The 21,435-nt window shown below is 35.2% G+C and overlaps 1 protein-coding gene across 7 annotated transcripts in view; it reads left to right on the top strand.

The window, feature by feature from the left end:
• Positions 1-21,435, top strand: part of BTBD10 (BTB domain containing 10) — an 87,583-nt gene that overhangs the window by 25,389 nt on the left and 40,759 nt on the right. For 3 of the 7 annotated variants that reach the window (XM_045484590.1, XM_045484588.1, XM_045484589.1), the window contains exon 2: positions 1,698-1,853. The exons of 2 other annotated variants lie outside the window; for them this stretch is intronic. In XM_045484590.1, coding sequence (XP_045340546.1) covers positions 1,753-1,853 — 101 coding nt within the window. In that variant the 5' untranslated portion in view covers positions 1,698-1,752. Of the gene's footprint in view, positions 1-1,697; positions 1,854-2,417; positions 2,505-4,494; positions 6,912-21,435 lie in introns of those variants that run through there. 2 more of the 7 variants (XM_045484586.1, XM_045484587.1) reach the window with 2 other exon arrangements.

The following is a 21,435-nucleotide window of genomic DNA, read 5'->3' as shown; positions in this document are numbered from 1 at the left end:
AGATCAAGAGTTCTGACTGAGCCAGCCAGGTGCCCTCCTTTTCTGTAATTTTAATTTCACTCCTTGATCTACCTACTTGTTTACATATTTATTATATTAAAGTGTCCACTTATTGTAAGATTTCAATTGTTTTTGAAAAGAAGGTATTAATTAACTATGAAGAAAAAATTATCAAATAGCAAAAACAGTTTCTCTAAAGTGGAAATCTATATTTTTTAACCTTTTATTTTTTATGGAAGTAATTCTTTTTTATGAGCTCTGAGGTAGATTCAAAATTTGAATGAATTTACCTTCGGCATTTTTTATGAGATAGTACTGGAATTTTTTAAATTTTTTTTCTTTTCTAATCTTTATTTTTGAGAGAGAGGGAGGGAGGGAGGGGTGGACAGAGAGAGAGACACACACAGAATCTGAAGCAGGCTCCAGGCTCTGAGCTGTCAGCACAGAGCCTGATGCGGGGCTTGAGCTCACGAACTGTGAGATCATGACCTGAGCTGAAGTCGGACGCTTAACCGATTGAGCCAACCAAGCCACCCCTATTGTATTGGAATTTTTTATAAAAGTAAGGTATAGTATTTTTCCAAATCTGGATTCCTTTTGATGTTTATGTACAACTCCCCTCACTTCCCTCTATCAAATCCATCTTGGAAAAGTGCATAGGAAGCATGTAGGAGTGGGTGTCAGGAAACCTCTGTTCTGGTCCAAATTCTATAACTTTGTTCTGGATTGTCTAACCTCATTTAGTTGTGTGTGTGTGGTTTGTTTGTTTGTTTGTTTTTGATGTTTGGAGACTCTGAAAGTCAAATTTGATTATATCCAAACAAAATACTCCTGCTTGAACATTTATCAAGATCAAGACTTCATTCCATATAATAAATTCTCATTATTCTTTATAATCCTGCCATTTACCGACATTGTGACCTTTGGCAAAGTTACTAAACTACTGAGACCATTTTCTGTTCCGTTTATGATAATAAAGCCCACCTTGTAAGGTAGAGGTTAAATTGGATAGTGAATATACTTTAAAGTACTTAGCTCAGGTGTTCTGTAAAGCTATTGTTAATTTTCTTATAATTTAATGACTTTAGTAGAAAAAATGGTCACAAGTCTCGCATGTGAAAAGGCATGAAATGTATGAATCACATCAATACTGTATTTTTGTGGTAATTACAATGTAAGGAAACATCACGGTGTTTACATACTTTTATTTTAGAGCCCACACTAAATTTCTACAGGGGCTCTTAAAGAAATAACAGCTTTGTTATTTGGTTTTACTAGATGCTTTGTTAAGCATCTTAAAACTTTTAGTAATTAAGAAGTGTATTCCAGGTGAAATTTTGTCCAAAAGAATCATTTTGTGGAATTGCTTTGCTTTTTTTTGGTTCTATATTAATGTTTGGAAACTTGAGGTACCCAGAGGGCAGTTAAGTGTATTTGCTAAGTATAAATAACACACTGTTAAACTGTTGCATAGGGGTAAGCAGATTTAATAGACGAATCAGATGAAAAGTACCTAAAAAGACTTATGGTGTTTGTTTTAATCCCATTTGTGGCAGTTTGTATGTCTGATATTTTATAATCCTGTTCATCAATCACTTTAAAAATCTGTCACAGTAGTGTCAGAAAGCATGTAAAATTGTTGACTATTTTATTCTGCGTGGACCAGATTTAAAGGTCAACACTACTCTTTCACGTAGGTTATGGGTGCTACATATGCTTTCAGAGCAGTAGTGTGAGGAAGCTTGAAGTGGGATGGCAGGACGGCCTCATCCTTATGACAGTAACTCCAGTGATCCAGAGAATTGGGATCGGAAATTGCATAGTAGACCTCGTAAACTTTATAAACATTCAAGGTAGGTAGAAAATATGTATTTCACATATCAAAGCTCTGATAAAATTGACCTTTATAAAGAACCAAACTGCATTTGGTTGTGGCAAGTCCTGCAGGGGTTGGGGGCTGGTTTACAAAGAATTATGTTTGCATTCCTCGTTAAAAAACTTGTACAGAAACATTTCTTTCCTTTTAATTTTCTTATATTTGTATTTATAATTTTCTTATATTTGTATTTATTTGAATTTTTGTTTCTAAGTAATGTTAAAATCTCCTTAGTGATCCTGTGAATAAATGCTATAATTAATTTAACTGTGAACCCTGGCAAGACAGGTTAGTTCTTTGTATTTAAAACTCTCTAGTTGAAATTTATTTTGTGTTCTAAGTATATTGTCTGTGTAGGTTATATATAATAATTTACAGGCTATGTCATATTTTGTTGTCATCTCGATACTAATGGGAAAATCAGTCTTTCTGCAATGACTCTACAGGTTCATTTAAAGTTTGATGCATTGAATGAAATTCATTTCAAAAATTTTGGCCCATGTATATATTATATGTAAGGCTTTCATTTTGTGCTGTGCAGCTTAATGAGGAATACTTCATTTAGAACACTTCATTATCTGATAATTTACTGTGTTAATTGGCAGCTCATAAACCTCACATATTGCAGGTATGTAAGCATGTTTTCCTATAGAGTATTGTGCTTTGTGAATATTTACTTAGGGAATATTAACAGGCATTTAACTTACTTGAATGTAAAATTCTAATCTGATAACTGTTAGTAGTTTTCGTGAAAATGCCATGATATTGAAATCCTGTTTGTAATTTTTTTTTGAAATCCTTTTTGTAATTTTAAAGAAATAATCCAGGTACTTTTAAACCATATGCTGTAGCTAGAAAATAGGAGAAATTGGTACTTTTTAAAAAAGTCTCCTGACGAGATGTCTGTCTTTATTGTGGACTTTTAATGTGGTGAGGTCTTGAGTGAAAAAGTTAAGTTGACTTATTAATTTATAAGGGCACAGCAATGGTATGAGTGTTTTTTGCTTTGTTTTTTCGGTGTGTGTGTGTTTGGGTGTGTGTGTTTATGTGTGTGTGCTTCAACCGGTGCTCTAGTACTTTTTCTTTATCCTGCTTATATGGATAATTATTTTGTCTTTGAGATTAAAGAGAAATTAGTTTTATCTCATTAAGTGTGGGCTATTTATATCTGCTATGTTGTATACATTTTCCAGGTGAATTCTATGTTATCCTATTTAGTTCTTAATATTTTTTTGCTAACGTACAGTACTACATTATATGTGAAATGGTGACTTCATATATAGGTAAAAATAAACTATTGTTTATTTTATAAAAGGTGCATGCATACAATGAGGAAAATTTATAAAAACTAACAGTATTTTTTTTTCATTCCTGTATCTCAGTGATAAATATCATAGCTCTTCTTGATACTATAGCATCAGTAACTTTTTGATGCTTTTTTTCACGTAGACTGTGTCAATATTGGTTGTTTCAATGAAAACTATTAAAGAGAAATAGAAAAAAAATACCAATACATTATTTGTTTTAAATGAAAAGACCGTGAACTCCTTTGGGCTTATTTTAACCACATTTATGGAAATTCTGCCCAAGGGAAAATAGCTTACTTTTAGAGATCTCTTGATCTTATACACTTAGGAACATATGACTTAGGATACTTTAAAAATGTATACAATTTGACTTTTTAAAAATGGCATTTTTTGGGAATCGATATTAAATTAATTGGGAGATTTTAAAAACTAACAATCAGCAAGTATTAGATGTTAAGAACTTGTACTCATTGCAGGAGAGATTCAGAAGTTTGTCAGGGTTCAGCTTGCCTGAGGGGCTCAGTTGGTTAAGCAACTGACTCTTGATTTCTGCTCAGGTCCTGAGTTTGTAGTTTGTGAGATCAAGCCCCGTGTTGGGCTCTGTGCTGATAGCGCAGAGCCTGTTTGGGATTCTCTTTCTCCCTCTCTCTGCCCCTCCTCCACATGCATGTGTGTGTGCATGCACTCTCTCTGTGTGTGCATGCCCTCTCTCTCTGCACACACTCTGTGTGTGCATGCTCTCTCTCTCAAAATAAATAAAATGAACTTAAAAAAAAAACTTTGTCAGGGTACCAGCATGGAATGCTGTAATATCCACACGTGGAACAATTAGAGGACAACAGGGCACCGAACTGTGGTAGTGAGTTGTAGTAAAATAAGAGTTCAGAGAAGGATTCAGTATCAACTGGAGTGGGTAAAAATGAGACTTGAACTAATCTTTGGATGATTAGGTAGATGGAGGACATTCCTGCCAGGGACTTTCTGTAGGTAACTGTGACTAGATTGGAAGGTGGAGCTCTATGAATAGTAAGTATTACCGTCCCCATTTGACAGATGGAAAAAAAAAATGATGTTAATAAACTTGCCCAAGACCATCCAAATTCTAAATGGCAAAGTTAAAATTTATAACCAAGTTTCTCATTCTTTTTTTTTTTAAAAATGTTGGTAACTTATTATGGTACATTTTAAATATATGCAAAGTAGAGAAAACGGGTATAATAAACTCCTCTGTACATATCTCTCAACTTCAGGTTGTATCAACTCATGACCAGTTGGGTTTCATTTATGCTTCTACCTACTCTCATCCTTTTTTTTTTTTTTTTTTTTTTTTTTTTTTTATCTTTTGTATTTTATTTAGGGATATTTAAGTGAAAGAAAGCCAGACTAAACACTGGTTAAAGTTAGAGGTTTGTTTTTCCTTTATGTAAGTTCACAAGTAGGCAATACTTGATGTGGATTTAGTGGCTTAAGTATATTAGGATCAAAAATCTCTGATATTCTTTGTTTTTTCTCATGATTGCAAGATGGCTCCAGCCATCATGTCCACCTTCCAGACAAGAATGAGGGAGAAGGGAGAAGGGGGCAATGGGAAAGGGGTTTCATTTGTATTAGGAAATTAAAATTTTCAGAAATTTCTAGCAGGCAGGCATCTACTTATAAATCGTTGGCTAGAACTATGTCATATGGTCATCTCTGGATCATAGAGGCTAAGAAATATAGATGGTCATGTTGCCACCTGAAACTGAGTTGGGGATTTAAATTTATAAAAAGTAAATGTCTTAGTCTGTTCATGCTGGTATAAGAGAATACTGTAGATCAAGTGACTTATAAACAACAAATTTATTTCATTATGGTTCTGGAGGCTAGGAAGTCCAAGATTAGGGTGCTGGCACATTTGATATCTAATAAGGGCTCCCTTCCTGGTTCAGAAAACTCTCTTTTTGCTGTGTCCTCACATGGTAGAAGGGGCTAGGAATCCTCTGGGGTCTTTTTTTATAAAGTACGAATCCAATTCATGAGGGCTTTGTCCTCAACCTAATTACCTCCTTACCTCCAAATACTATCACATTGGGGGAATACATTTCAATACGTGAATTGGGGGGGGGGGCACAAACCTTCAGTCTTTAGCAGCAAAGAAATGAGCATTCCTTATTTCTTAGTGATTCAGTTTTTACACATAATTTAAAAAGTTGTCTTGTTTAAACTTATATTTTGTTCTATTCCCATTTTGGAATTGCATGCATTTTTCAGTCTTTTTTTCTCCCCCACCTTTACTGGCAAGTGTAAAAATAAATTTCTTGAATTCTAAAAGTAATAACAATAGTGACTATATAGGTATGCTTACCAGTGAGGTTTGAGGGTTTAGTGGGCATTGCCTTGTGGTTTCATTTCCATCTAATAAACTTTAAGGTACTTTCTTCTCTGAATTTTCTTTTGAATGTAGATTTGGTATGTATAGCATTGTGATATAAAAGACAAGACAAGGAAGCTAATCTCAACAAGGATGTACTTCAGGGTGTCTCTTCCCTCTGGCTTAAGCAAGTGCATACAAATAAATGGGTTAATAAATTACTGAACTTTGTTTCTTTTTGAGTAGTTGTGTAGTTAATATTTGTGTAGAGGCCCTTGTAGCTTGCTGAAAGATCCATTTCAGCTGAAGTGTATTTGGCCTGAATTGCAGCAGCTTTCTTTATAAATTACAATAGTTTTTGTATTTAAAAAGGAAAAAGAACACCTTTTCTGTACAACTAGCATTTAAATGGCTAGATTGACAATATGCTTATTAAAAGCTCTTGAATATTTGAATTGGGTTAAATACAACTATTTAAAACTCAGAGCTGCAGTCTGCTCAGGTTACTAAAGATAAACGTATCATACATTCAATATCAGACTTTGCTGCAAGGTTTCATTCCCACATACAAGTACGCATGCTCATTTCTTCTGAGACTGCGTGAAGATTGAGCTTTACAGTTTCCTTTTTAAGCCACTTTGTAGTCTCAGTTTAGAAATAGAAAAGTTTGGTTACTTTAAAGAATAGTTCTTGAGTGGATTCTTAAAGTACACAGAATATTTTTCCTTTGTTTTTTAAAGAGAAGCTTTACTGTCCAGAATGAGTACACAATAAGATATTGAAAGGAAAAGAAGAAAGTTAGCTGCATCCTAGTTTTCTAAAACCTGGCAAGCTGGCAGAGCTAGAATTAGCATTACAGATGGCATTTGGCAACATAGCTACATATCACTAAGCCCTCATCTCCTGAGTTTTCTTCAGCCTGTCTATCAATTACAATATCCAATCACTGCACAGAGATGGAGAAATGGGATGATCACAGCTCACACGATGCTGTTTGGTTAGAAACGTCAGTGCTGCACAACCCACGGCTGAGTCAGTGTCTGTGAGAAAATGAACTGAATTAATATGTAGAGGGGGTTGTATCTCTGAACATTTGCAGCCTAAATAACCGCAATAGCATTATTACATAGTAGAGGGAGGAAAGCTAGAGGAAGTCTGTGGACAGGTGAGGTAGGGGGAGACTGCATATTTTCTGATGTTCAGAAGAATCTTGAAGATGATGGAAATATCAGATGTGCTAAAGTTTCCTAGTAATGCCCAAGGATGCTGACCTGGCTTTCAGTGCTGCATTGTTTGAAAAAGCAGAGTCCCTTTATACTCTGATTTCAGAATTTTTTTCTTGTTTTTGTGTGTCTACCTTGGCATATACTAAAGTAAGGTGTGTATTCATTTATTACATGATATCACTGGGTTATAATTCTATACATCTATGAATATGAGAGAGATTGAGAAAGATGTTTGGCCTTTATTTCATTATGATCATTTACTTTTCTGGATGAAAAGATCATATGTCTTGATTGTCAGCTTAATGGCAAGTTATTTAAAATAAATTGAGTGTGTTTTTACTGTTTTCATGGGTTTGATGCTTTGTTTTTTATTTCGTTTAAAGTGTTAGTAGAATCTTCATGTAACTTGAGAATGCATTATGTTTGGTATTGTTTTTTATGAATATCATAAAAAATTTAAGGAAAGGCTAATTTAAAATAATATTTTTAATATGTTTGAAAATTAAATTCAAGATATACAAATAAAATCATTGAAATAATTTCCTAAAGAAGGGGGTAAATGCATTGTTACTTTTGGATGAATTAATCATTAGTTGAACCACTTACATGTAGTAGTATTTTACAAAACTGAATACATTTGAATGATGACTTTTAATTGGTTAAAATGACTTTTTTTCTAGTCTTTTAGAATGTAGACTCTGAATAAGATGCTGCCATTGAAATAGAGAGTAAATCAGATAAGTTTTTGGATTATTGCAAATTTATTTTCAACCACACAGAATTTATAAGTAAAGATAATTGTTCTTGTTATGAGATTTTCAATCTTAATAGGTGACATTGCTTACTTTATTTATATTTGGAAATTTTAGCTCAGTATTAAACAATTTGACTAATTTTTTTTCTTTTGTCTTCATTATCCCTAGCCTACTGACCCTTCATTTTGTGGGGGTTGGGGTGGGGGGGGGGGAGAATATACATTTTAACCTTTTTTTTGTGTTTTTAATGGTTTTAAATGGTTCATAACAGACTTTCCTTGAAATGACGGGAAATCCTTGTGATTTCCCCCCATTTAATTTTTAAAAGTTTGAATGGTCATCTTAATGGTTGTCACGACTTATTTATATATTTAGGCTAACTGGTATCTTGTGTTGGCTTTTTTTGTGGTTTGGTGACCAGAAATGTTTTTCTAAGCTTGTTTTAGAAATAGAGTTATAAAAGCAGAAATCTCAAGCTAGACCTTTTTGTCAATTACTTTATAGAATATTTTCTATGGTTTTGTTGGTTCTTTTAAAATAATAATGCCTGTGTTATTGTAAAAGTGATACATATTCATTACATGAATTTATAAATATAGAAAGCACATAGAAGAAAACAAAAATGTTATGCTGTGATCAAAAGAAATATACTTTAAATATTTTTGCATCTAACCTTTTTTTGTGTGTATAAAAATATAAAATCACACATATCTTTAAAAGTGGTTTTGAATTATTACTACTGTATATACTGTTATATAACCCTTTTTTTAAACAATCATGAACATCCCCTTTGTCACGAAATAGTCTTTTATAGCATAATTCTTAAGAACTGCATAGTGTTTTGTGTGTATATATTTTTTAACTTGCCAATTTGAGTTTTCCCAACTTTTGATTAGAGAAAAGATCATCATGATTCTATAGGATAAATTTCTCTTAAAAAGGAATAATGTCTTAGGGAGTTAAGTAAAAATGTAATTTTGATATTTTTTGGACAGAAAAAGATCCTTAATGTGATTACACAATAAACTCTTTAAAGATATGCACTACTTTTAAAACAGAGCAAATAGCTAAGATTGCCGTAATAAAGTTTATAAAAAATAAATCTTTATGAAAATTAGGAAAGCAGGAGCTCAAGTGAGCTGAGATGTGTAAAAAATGCTAAGACCAACCAAAGGGTTTCTTATAATACATTTAAAAAGGTAATCAAGGAAAGTGTAATAATAATGCCTAGCAATGAAGGAAGAGAAAAAATCCCTTAGCTCTTAGGAAGCTTCTCTTTTAAAGAGGAAGAACAAACCACCACTACCACCAATAATACATAATAACAAAGCAAACATTGCTATGAAGGACATAAAAGACAACATGGGGATAGAGATAAAGAATGCATCTAGTTAAATGGATTACCTTCTCAGCTAGTTGAAACATCTTAACCTTTACAAAAGGAAATGCCTATAAAATATTAAGCTTATTGGTATTTGTGGTTTCTAAAGGTTTTAGAATACAAGAAGTACTAAAAGATAGGGGAATCTAGGTCTGATTTTGAGAAGTAGAAGATTTTAGAACAAGAAATGAAAGGGTAGTTTTATGACTAACTTGAAGAAAAATAGGTTAAAAATGATCCAGAATGGGTTTGCTAAAAATAGATGGTCAGAGCAACTTTGATTTTTTTTCTGATGCAGTTGTTTGACTAGTAGCAATATAATGTATTTGGACTTAAGCTTCGTTTTTGGTAAAGTCTTTTTTTATATCCTTGGGTGTATGGTGAAGGAAAAATGAGTTAGCTACAAGTTGATTATGTTAACATGATTTCAATGTTGAATGACCCTACCCAAGATTACTGATCTTGGAAGGTGGCTTTGTTCTTTGCTTTGTCTCGTTGCACATCTGAAAAAGGCAAATTAACAAATTTATAGGTGACCATGAACAAAGAAGGACAGTGCATGATCAATTAAATGATCCAGTATGATCTCTGAGTTGGCATTGTTGGACTAAATTAAAATGAATTTTTTTTTGGAAATCTACGTAAGACCTGAAAAACACTAACATACATTAAGATAGCATGGCTTTAAAACACTGCACATGGAAAAGACCTGGGGGTGGTTTTTGGCAGTAAACTTGATACAAAAGTACAATATAACTGCCATCATCCCATTTCTCCCCCACCCTCCCCACTAAAAAACCATCATAATTAATGGAAAAGAAGGCTAGAGCCACTCTGCTGTACACCGAAGTATTGTCTTTAGTTCTATGTATATTCAGAGGAAGGATGTGAGGAAGTTAGAAACCTTGTAAGTTTAAGGAACTGATTAGAGGTCTTGGGGGCAACCCTGATTGATATTAAGGAATCTCGTTATAAGAGGCATCTTCAGATATGTGAAGATTTGCCCTTTGGAAATGACATTAGACTTGGTTTGAGTCAGACTTGTTTGAGATTGAAGGCATGAGCTCTAAAATTGAACTGCTTCGTTCCCATCTCAGACCTGCCACTTAATTTGCTATCTAATTGTAGGTGAATTCCTTAGCTTCTAAAGCTTCCATTTTCTTGGGGAGCCTGGGTGGCTCAGTTGGTTGGGCATCTGACTTCGGCTCAGGTCATGATCTCACTGTTTGTGGGTTCGAGCCCCGTGTTGGGCTCTGTGCTGACAGCTCGGAGCCTGGAGCGAGCCTACTTGGGATTCTGTGTCTTCCTCTCTCTCTGCCTCTCCCCCACTCATGCTCGGTCTCTCTCTGTCTCTCAAAAATAAAGCTTCCATTTTCTCAACTGGGGATGGTTTTGAGGATTAAATGAAAATATATGTAAGGTGCTCAGAATTGTGCCTGGCATGTATTAACTGCTTAGATCTTAGTGTTGTTGTTATTGTTATTCGGTCCTAGTAGATAGGGCTAGGACAGTGGTTTTCAACTAGAGGCATGATTTTGCCCCTCATTTGGCTGTGGCAATGTCTGAAAGACATTTTTTGTTGTTAACAACTGGGAAGAGGGAGTGCTACTCATACCTAGTGGGTGGAGGCCAGGGGTGCTACTAAACATCCTACAAGGCACAGGACAGTTCCCCCACAACAAAGAATTAACTGGCCCAAAGCCCTGAACTAGGGTCGGATGACAAGGTTTAATTAAGCTTTAATGTTAAGAAAAACCGTCTAAGTCAGAGCTTTCCAAAGGTGGAACAAAACTGTTTAAAAAAAAAAAAACAAGTTACCCTTCCCTGTCATTAACAGCAATAGGTCAGCCAATTCATGAGAACTTGGTAGATGAGATTCAGAAACGAGATAGGTGTTTAGACTACATTTCTAAAAGGGTTTTCCTGAACTTAGATTCTGTGTTTCTATAGTTATTTGTCATGATAATACTTAGGCATATTGAATGCCCGGTGTCAAAAGGCCTCTGATGTAAATTCTCTCATTCTTTAATTTTATCAATCTAGTTTAGTTTAGCAGGGTAGTTTAGATTTTTAATTTAATTTAATTTTTATTTTTTTAAGGTGGTTTTATTGAAGCATGGAGACAGGACCCATGGGCAGAAAGAGCTGCCTAGATTTTTAATTTTAATTCTTTTACTGCTTAAAATTTTAGCATGAGGCATAGAGAAGGGAATTTAATGGAATAAGTCTGTTTCCAAAAGGACATTTGGAAATATGAGTGATTGTGGAGTTGCTATAATTTCTCTCTAGAAAGGTGTTTTGTGAAACTAATTAGTTAAAATATTCACAATTTGATATATATTTCTAAAATGAAATCTTGTATTTGTATTTCATACCTTTTTTCCCACTGTTTTATTTCCCCCCTTTAGTAATAAGTAGGATGGGTGCTCCAAAAGGTTTTTAAAAATAGTAATTTTTGAAGCACCTTCAACAGTATGTGATTATGTATGCATTATAATATTACTCTCAGTCATGAATAGCAACTGGCATAAAGTACTCAGTATATATTTGTTGAATGAATGACTAATCAATAGATACAAAATATATCTGACCATTAATTTAGATCTGTGCAGTTTTTAATAGTGGTTAGCTATATTTTAAAGCTACTTTATAATTTTCTATGGTAGGGAGCTGCTTGAGAATGTCAAGTATTTGTGGAGATTCCAATTCTTAAATTTTTATCTCTAACCCGGACCTCTCCCCGGAACTTTAGACTTATGTGTCTAACTCCTTATTTGATGTCTGCATTGGATGTTGAATAAACATCTCATTCTTTAACATGTCTAAGATATATGTATCCTTTTCAAACCTAAGCTTCCCACTGTCATTCTCATGCAGGAAATGGAACTTCCATTCTTTCAGCTGCTCAGACCAAAATCATAAATCCTCCTTGACTCCTCTGTCTCATATCCTACATTTGATTTCTGAAATTTCAAAGTCTTTTTTTAAATGTTATTTTTGAGAGAGAGAGCATGAGCAGGGGAGGGGCAAAGATGGGGGCGGGGGAAACCGAGGATCCAAAGTGGCAGTGCATAGCCCAGTTCAGGGCTCGATCCTAAGAACTGTGAGATCATGACCCTAGCCGAAGTTGGACACTTAACCGACTGAGCCATCTAGGCACCACTGAAATTTCAGAGTCTTATTCTTCAAAATATCTAGGCTAGTCCACTCTGCCATGTTTGCTGCTACAACTCTGGTCCCAGTCACTTTTAGCTCTCACCTGGATTATTTGCAGTAGCCTCTGAATTGGTCACTTGATTCTACCTTTGCATCCTTTCTTGCATTGTCCACTTGATCTAACATAAATTAGATTATGTAATTTACAGTTAACTGGTATCAACAGCAAAAGCCCTTTATTCATTCATTCATTCATTCATTCATTCAAATTCAAGTTAGTTTACATACAGTGTAGTATTGGTTTGAGTAGAACCCAGTGATTCATCACTTATATATAACACCCAGTGCTCATGCCAACAATTGCCCTCCTTAATGCCCATCGACCATTTAACGCACCCCCCGACCCACCTCCCCTTTAGTAACCCCCAAGTTTGTTCTCCATATTTAAGAGTCTCTTATGGTTTGCCTCCCTCTCTGTTTTCATCTTATTTTTCCTTCCCTTCCTCTATGTTCATCTGTTGTGTTTCTTAAATTTCACATATGAGTGAAATCATGTATTTGATTTCCTCTGACTTATTTCACTTAGCATAATACACTTTAGTTCCATCCACATTGTGACAAATGGCAAGATTTCATTCTTTTTGATGGCTGAGTAACAGTCCCTTGAATGTATGTATGTATACACTGTGGATACATACCACATCTTCTTTATCCATCAGTGAACACTTGGGTTGATTCCCTATCTTGGCTATTGTAAATAATCAGTAAACTTGGGGTGCATATATCTTTGTGAATTAGTGTTTTCATTTTCTTTGGATAAATACACAGCAGTGGAATTGTTGGATTCCACCTTGTTGGATCGATCATAGAATAATTGTGTTTTTAATTTTTGGAGGAATCTTCATACCTTCATTTTTTGTGGAACCCTTTCCACTATGGCTGCACCAATTTACATTCCCACCAACAGTGTACAAGGGTACTTTTTTCTATTGAACTTTCTTGCTGCTTGTTGTTCCCTGGAGCTGCCTTACTAGACTTGTTGACAATCTAACAATGGGATTTTTTAGGAAGAGAAAGATGTTAGGATTTAGTATTCATATTAAAACTACTCTTGGGCTGTATTTCTTGCTAAAGTTGTCTTTAGTGGGGAAATCTGGGATTTAAGTAACATTTAAAATATTTCTATGGGAAAAATGGATTAAACAACAGACTTACAGATGACCTTTGAGACCATAGCTCAGTCCTCAGTTGAGAGCTTCCCTTTTCAGTAATTAGCCTTTGTTCCTTGGGAAACTGACAATATACTAAGCAGAAAAAAAGCTTATAGAAAGGCTAATTGACAAAAGGGGGTGGGGCGGAAGATGAGAGAAATTTGCATTAAATTTGTTGAAAATAGACTTAGAAATTTGATAGCATTTCTTATATCATCACAGTTACTGACACTTAATGTAGAAATGGGAAACATTTTCTGTAAAGGGTTGAATAGTAAATATTTTTGATTCTGTGGACTACACAGTATCCATTACAACCACTCAGTTTTGCCATTATAGAGTGAAAACAGTCATAACGATGTATAAACGAATGGGCATAGTTGTGTTTTAATAAAACTTTATTTACAAAATCAAGTAATGGGTTGCAAGTGGTCCATGAGTCATGGTTTTGAATCTCTTAATACCTTAAAAACTATAAACAGCTTACACAGATTAAGTGCTTAAAAATATATTAATATGAAATCACTTAAAAGGCTTAGTTAAAAAAACTAAAACATAAAATATGATACTTGTTATAGTAATAAAAACTTAGTTTTCCCCAAAATAAAAATAGGCTTTAAAATACTGCTGTTTTGGGGCGCCTGGGTGGCGCATTCGGTTAAGCGTCCGACTTCAGCCAGGTCACGATCTCGCGGTCCGTGAGTTCGAGCCCCGCGTCGGGCTCTGGGCTGATGGCTCAGAGCCTGGAGCCTGTTTCCGATTCTGTGTCTCCCTCTCTTTCTGCCCCTCCCCCGTTCATGCTCTGTCTCTCTCTGTCCCAAAAATAAATAAACGTTGAAAAAAAAAATAAATTAAAAAAAATAAATTAAAAAAAAATACTGCTGTTTTAAGGACAGGCTAATGGATAGGAACATCTAATGCAAAATTTACAAGGATGTTAACCTCACTTTTAAGAAATGGTATATGTTAAAAGCTTGATTAAATGTTTAAAACACCTTGTAAACTGTAAAGCTTTGTATCCCTGTACACACACACACACACAGCAAAGAATAAGCAACCAGTGAAGGGAAACGCTTAGATATTATATGTACCCTGAAACTTCAGCTAAGTTCAACGAACATTAATAAGATGCACCAACCAGGTTATGATGTTAGTTGCTGGAAGTGTTTAAATATAGGCAATATAATTGCTCAAACTAGGGAAGTGCTTTCACATAAGGTTGTAATATGTGTGTACTACATAAGGGTGCCACACAGAAATGAATATCATCCACTTTATAGATATTTTACTTTTTGTGTATTTATTACAACTAGTTTCTCTTGGATACCAGCAGCAGTGCTTAGTAATATCAGTTACTTCCAGTGTTTAGTAATATCAGTTACTTCTGGAGATTTTTCATGTATCATTTCCCTCCATTTTCTCTGTTCTCTCTGAACATATATTATTTGAATGTTGACCTCATTGATTAATTCTCTAATTTTCGCATCATTTCTCTCTTTATTTTCTATTATTTGTCTTTTATTCCCAATATTATCTTTCAGTTCTTCTAGTAATCCTTTAAAGCTTCTGCTGTTGTGTTTTGAATTTCTAAGACTGCTCATTCTCTATTTTTTTAAAAACAATATCCCTGTCCTTGTTTTATGGTTATAATATTTTTTTTCAAATCAGAGTTTATTAATTATTGTTTTGCTCTTTTTCTCTCTACATTGTCTGTTTTCTTTTTGTTATGTTAAACTTTTTATTATGAAACAGTTTTAGATTTATAAGAAATTACAAAAATTGTGTAGAGTTCCTGGGTACTCTTCACCCAGCTTTCTTTAATGATAACATCTTACATAAGTGTAGTATATTAGCAAACCAGGAAATGAACATTGGTACAATACTATTAACTGTAGGCAGCAGTTTTTAGATAAACTTTTTTTCTAGTATATATCCTGTGATATTTTATCAAATACATACATTCATGTAACTATATCCACAATTAGGAAACAGAACTGTTGCATCACCACAAGCAAACTCCTCCCTCCTGCTATCTTGTTAGCATCTGGCAACCCCTGATGTGTTCTCCATCATCATAATTTGGAGAATATTGTATAAATGGAATCAGAGAGTATGTAAACTTTTGGGTTTGGCGTTTTTCATTGAGTATAATGCCTTTGGATCCATTCACATTGTACATATCAGTAGTTCTTTTTTTATTTCTGAGTACTACTCCATTGTATGGATATACCACAGTTTATCCCTTCAGAGATTGCAATACTGTTGGATATTTCAAACTCTATACATACTACTTTACTATTCCCCCCCCACCCCGTAAGAGTTTTTTTAGTTTTACTGAACAAAATAAAAAAGACCCTTAAATTGCTCTTCAGTCCTTAGGAACTTCCCTGCCATTGGAATCTGTTGCCGAAATTGGAATTTTGAAACAAATTAGGTGGCAAGGTCATAAGCAGAGATTCATACAAAATGAACATTCTGAAGCTTGATATAAATAGATATTTGCTTCTGAGAGTGACCATGTTAGTAAGATTTAATTTTGGCAGGAGGAGACTTACTGCCTGTTGATTTATCTTTTGCTTCAAAGCATGATTTTGAAGTTAAGTGAATAGTTGGTATAAAATAAGTCGGAAACATAATTAGCTTATAAAGTTGCAAGATTTAAAAATGGAAGTATTTTCTTTTGGCAATAGGATTTGTGTTTAAGGTTGGTTTATTAGCAAGGTGCTGTGAGTGATATTATTGATGAAAATTGTGATCTTAGGGAATTCATGATTATGAATTCTGATTTGGGTTTCTTGTAGTAATTGTTAGGTAATAAATGCTGATCTGCGAGGTTTTCAAGTGGTGATCAGTTGGAGATGGTAATTGTTTTTAATCTTATTGTCTAAATGTTTATGGTTTCATGAGAACAAGAACCATGTTATGAGAGGAAATCCAAGAATCTATGTTGGTTAGTGAAAGAGAGTTTAGAATTTATTAGGAGAAAGGCATGACTTTTATTACTTAAGTGTAATTGAAATGACAAGTAGAAACTTGTGGGAGGATAGCCTTAAGCAAGCCATGTTTTAGCCAAGAGGCCAATTCTGGTGTAGAGTTTGATAAGTTTTGATATAGGTATGTACTTACGAAACATCACTGCAACCAATAAATGAACATATCCATCACACCCAAAAGTTTCCTTGAGGTCTTTTTTTTTTTTTTTTTTTAAATATTGAAGTATAATTAACATACAATGCTGTATTAATTTCAGGCATGTAACATATTGATTCAACAGTTCTTTACATTTCTCAGTGCTCACCACGATAAGTGTAGTCACCATCTGTTACCATACAACATTATTACTGCAATATTATTATTACTTTTTAAATTTTATTTATTTTGAAAGTGAGAGAAAGAAAGAAAGTCATTGAGCAGGGGAGGGGCAGAGGGAAAGGGAAAGAGAATCCCAAGCAGGCTCCATGCTCCACGCTGAGCCTGATGGAGGGCTTGCTCTCTGAATGGGAAAATCATTACCTGAGCCAACTTAGCCACCCAAGTGCTCCTTCAGTGTTGTTGACTATATTCTTTATGACGCACTTTCCATCTCTGTGATTTACAATTGTAAGTTTGGACCTTATGGGGTGCCTGGGTGGCACAGTCAGTTGGGCCTCCGACTTTGGGTCAGGTCACGATCTTGCAGTATGGTCTGTGAGTTTGAGCCCTGTGTTGGGCTCTGTGCTGATAGCTTAGAGTCTGGGGCCTGCCTTAGATTCTGTGTCTCCCTCTCTCTGCCCCTCCTCCATTTGCTCTCTTGTGTTCTGTCTCTCTGTCTCTCTCTAAAAAATAAGTCAAAACATAAAAACGTTTTTTAAAAATTAAAAAAATTGTAAGCTAGTACCTCTTGATCCCCATTATCTATTTCTCTCATTCCCTCTACCTACCTCCCTTCTGGCAACCACCAGTTCTCTGTGTTTCAGAATCTGCCTTTTGGTTTTTGTTTTTGTTTTTTAGATTCTACATATAAGTGGAATCATAAAATATTTTGTCTTTCTCTTTCTGACTTACTTCACTTAGCACTATACCCTCTAGATGCATTCATGTTGTTTCAAATGGCAAGATCTCATTCTTTTTATAGCCGAGTAGTATTCCATTATAGTATATACACTGCATTTTCTTTACCCATTCATCTATTGATGGATACTTGGGTCGCTTCCATGTCTTGGCTGTTGTAAGTAATGCTGTGATAAACATAGGGATGCGTGTGTCTTTTCTTCTTCCCTCCCTCCCTTCCTTCCCTCCCCTCCCTCCCTCTTTCTTTCTGATTTTATTTTATTTTATTTTAATTTTATTTTATTTATTTTTAATGTTTATTTATTTTTTTTTCCTTTTTTTTTTTTTTTTTTTTTAATTTTTTTTCAACGTTTATTTTTGGGACAGAGAGAGACAGAGCATGAACGGGGGAGGGGCAGAGAGAGAGGGAGACACAGAATCGGAAACAGGCTCCAGGCTCTGAGCCATCAGCCCAGAGCCTGACACGGGGCTCGAACTCACGGACCGCGAGATCGCGACCTGGCTGAAGTCGGACGCTCAACCAACTGCGCCACCCAGGCGCCCCAATGTTTATTTATTTTTGAGAGAGACAGAGATAGAGTGTGAGCGGGGCAGGGGCAGAGAGAAAGGGAGACAGGATCTGGAGCAGGCTCCAGGCTCTCAGCAAGCTGTCAGCACAGAGCCTGATGCAGGCCTCGAACCCACAAATCGTGAGATCGTGACCTGAGCCGAAGTCGAACGCTTAACCAACTGAGCCACCCAGGCGCCCCATCTTTCTGATTATATTTTTAACTAATCTCTACAGCAATGTGGGGCTCAGACTTACAACCCTGAAATCAAGAGCTGCATCTACTGACTGAGCCAGCCAGGAGTCCCACAGATGGATATATCTTTTCAGTTCTGTTATTGTTTTCTTTGGGTAGTGGAATTGCTGGATCATATAGTATTTCTATTTTTAATTTTTGAGGAACTTCCACCACTGGTGTCCACAGTGGCTGTACCAATTTATATTCTCATCAACAGTCCATGAGGGTTCGTTTCTCTCCACATTTGTTAATTCTTTCTGGTTTTAGCCATTCTGATTGGTGTAAGGCGATATCTCATTGTGGTTTTAACTTGCATTTCCCTGATGATTAGCAATGCTGAACATCTTTTCATGTGCCTGTTGCCCATTTGAATGTCTTCTTTGGAAAAATGTCTATTCAAGTCCTCTGCCTGTTTTTAATCTGGTTATTTGGGTTTTTTTTTTTTTTTTTTTTTTTTGGGTGTCGTAGAACTTCTTCATATGTTTTAGATGTTAATCTCTTATTGGATGTATCATTTGCCAGTATCTTTTCTTATTCAGTAGGTTATCTTTTGTTTTGTTGATGGTTTCCTTTGCTGTACGAAAGCTCTTCATTTTGGTACAGTTCTAATAGTTTAATTCTGTTTTTGTTTCCCTTACCTGGGGAGACATATCCAGAAATGTGTTTGCTAAGGTTGATGTCCAAGAGATTACTGCCTGTGATTTCTTTTAGGAGTTTTGTCCGTCTCACATTTAGGTCTTTAATCCATTTTGAGGTTATTTTTGTGTATGGAGTAAGAAAGTGGTTCAGTTTTATTCATTTGCATGTAGCTGTCCCGTTTTCCTAGCAGCATTTATTGAAGAGACTTGTCCTTTCCCCATTGTATACTCTTGCCTCCTTTGTTGTAGATTAATTGAATATATAAGCATGGGTTTATTTCGGGGCTCTCAGTTCTGTTTCATTGGTCTGTGTGTCTTTGTGCTAGTACTATATACTGTTTTGATTACTGCAGCTATGTAATGTATCTTGGAATCTGGGATTATGATACCTCCAGCTTTGTTGTTATTTTTCAAGATTGCTTTGGCTATTCAGGGTCTTTTGTGGTCCCATACAAATTTTAGTATTATTTGTTCTGGTTTTAGGAAAAATGCTGTTGGTATTTTGATAGGGATTGCATTGAGTCTGTAGATTGTTTTTGGCAGTATGGACATTTTAAATTTTTTTTTTTTTTAATGTTTGTTTATTTTTGAGACAGAGACAGAGCATGAACGGGGGAGGGGCAGAGAGAGAGGGAGACACAGAACTGGAAGCAGGCTCCAGGCTCTGAGCCATCAGTCCAGAGCCTGACGCGGGGCTTGAACTCACGGACTGTGATATCGTGACCTGAGCTGAAGTCGGACGCTTAACTGACTGAGCCACCCAGGCGCCCCGGCAGTATGGACATTTTTTTTTTTTTTTTTTTAATTTTTTTTTTTCAACGTTTATTTTTGGGACAGAGAGAGACAGAGCATGAACGGGGGAGGGTCAGAGAGAGAGGGAGACACAGAATCAGAAACAGGCTCCAGGCTCTGAGCCATCAGCCCAGAGCCTGACGCGGGGCTCAAACTCACGGACCGCGAGATCGTGACCTGGCTGAAGTCGGACGCTTAACCGACTGCGCCACCCAGGCGCCCCAGTATGGACATTTTAATGATATTAATTCTTACAACCTGTAAGCATGGAATAGCTTTCCATTTGTGTTTGTCACTTTCACTTTCTCATCAGTGTTTTATAGTTTTCAAAGTACGGGTCTTTCACCTCCTTGGTTAAGTTTATTCCTAGGTATTTTATTCTTTTTGGTAAAGTTGTACATGGGATTGTTTTCTTAATTTCTCTTTCTGCTACTTTGTAGAAATGGAACAGATTTCTGTATATTGATTTTGTGTCTTGCAACTTTACTGTTAATTTATCAGTTCTAATAGTTTTTTGGTGGAGTCTAGGGTTTTCTATATATAGTATCATGTCATCTACAAATAATGAGTTACTCTTCTTTACCAGTGGATGCCTTTTATATCATTTTCTTGTCTGATTGCTGCAGCTAGGACTTACAGTACTATGTTGAATAAAAGTGCTAGGGTGGATATCTTCGTCTTGTTCCTAATCTGAGGACAGGCTCTCAGTTTTTTACCATTGAATATGATGTTAGCTGTGGGTTTTCCACATAAAGCTTTTATTATGTTGAAATATGTTCCACCTAAACCTGCTTTGTTGAGAATTCGTATCATGAATGGGTGTTGTATTTTGTCAAATGCTTTTTCTGAGATGATCATATGGTTTTTATTCCTTTCTTTTGTTAATGTGATGTCACATTGATTTGCGAATATTGAACCACCCTTCCATACCTAAACTTTACTTGATTGTGGTGAATTGCTTTTTTAATGTTTTATTGAATTCAGTTTGTTAATATTTTGTTGAGGATTTTTGCATCCATGTTTGTCAGAGATCATGGCCTGTAGTTGTCTTTTTCTGCAGTGTCTTTACCTGGTTTTGGTATCAGGGTAATAATGCTGGCCTTGTAGAATGAATTTAGAAGTTTTTCTTTCTCTTCTATTTTTTTGGGATAGCTTGAGACGAATAAGTATTAGCTCTTCATGTTTGCTAGAACTTGCCTTTGAAAGCGTCTAGTCTTGTACTGTTGTTTGTTGGGAGTCTTTTGATTACTGATTCACTTTCTTTACTAGTAATTGGTCTGTTCAGGTTTTCTATTTCTTCCTGATTTTGGAAGATAATATGTTTCTAAGAATTTATCAATTTCTCCTAGATTGTCCAATTTATTGGCATGCTTCTTTGTATTTCTGTGGTGTAAGTTGTTATTTCTCCTTTATTTCTGAAATATTTATTTGAGCCTTTATCTTTTTTTCTTGATGAGTCTGGCTAAAGGCTTATCAATGTTTATCTTTTCAAGGAATCAGCTCCTGGTTTCATTGATCTTACTTTTACTTTTTAATCCTCTATTTCTGCTTTAATCTTTTCTCTTTTTTCTGTTTTAATCTTTACTATTTCCTTCCTTCTGCTAGCTTAGGGCTTTGGTTGTTCTTTTTTCTAGCTCCTAATTTTATGTGTAAGGTTGAATTCTTTGTAAGGTTGAATTGAGATTTTTCTTATTTCTTGATGTAGACCTGTGTTGCTGTAAACTTCTCCCTTAGAATTGCTTTTCCTGTGTCCCAAAGATTGTGGACCACTGTGTTTTCATTTTCATTTGTCTTTGTGTATTTTTTTATTTCTTCTTTGGTTTCTTGGTTGACCTATTCATTGCTTAGTAGCATGTTGTTTAGCCTCCATGTATGTGTGTTATTTCCAGATTCCTTCTTGTGATTGCT

The sequence above is a fragment of the Leopardus geoffroyi genome, chromosome D1 (genome assembly GCF_018350155.1).
Source record: "Leopardus geoffroyi isolate Oge1 chromosome D1, O.geoffroyi_Oge1_pat1.0, whole genome shotgun sequence".
NCBI lineage: Eukaryota > Metazoa > Chordata > Mammalia > Carnivora > Felidae > Leopardus > Leopardus geoffroyi.
This window is presented reverse-complemented; position numbering and strand designations above follow the sequence as displayed.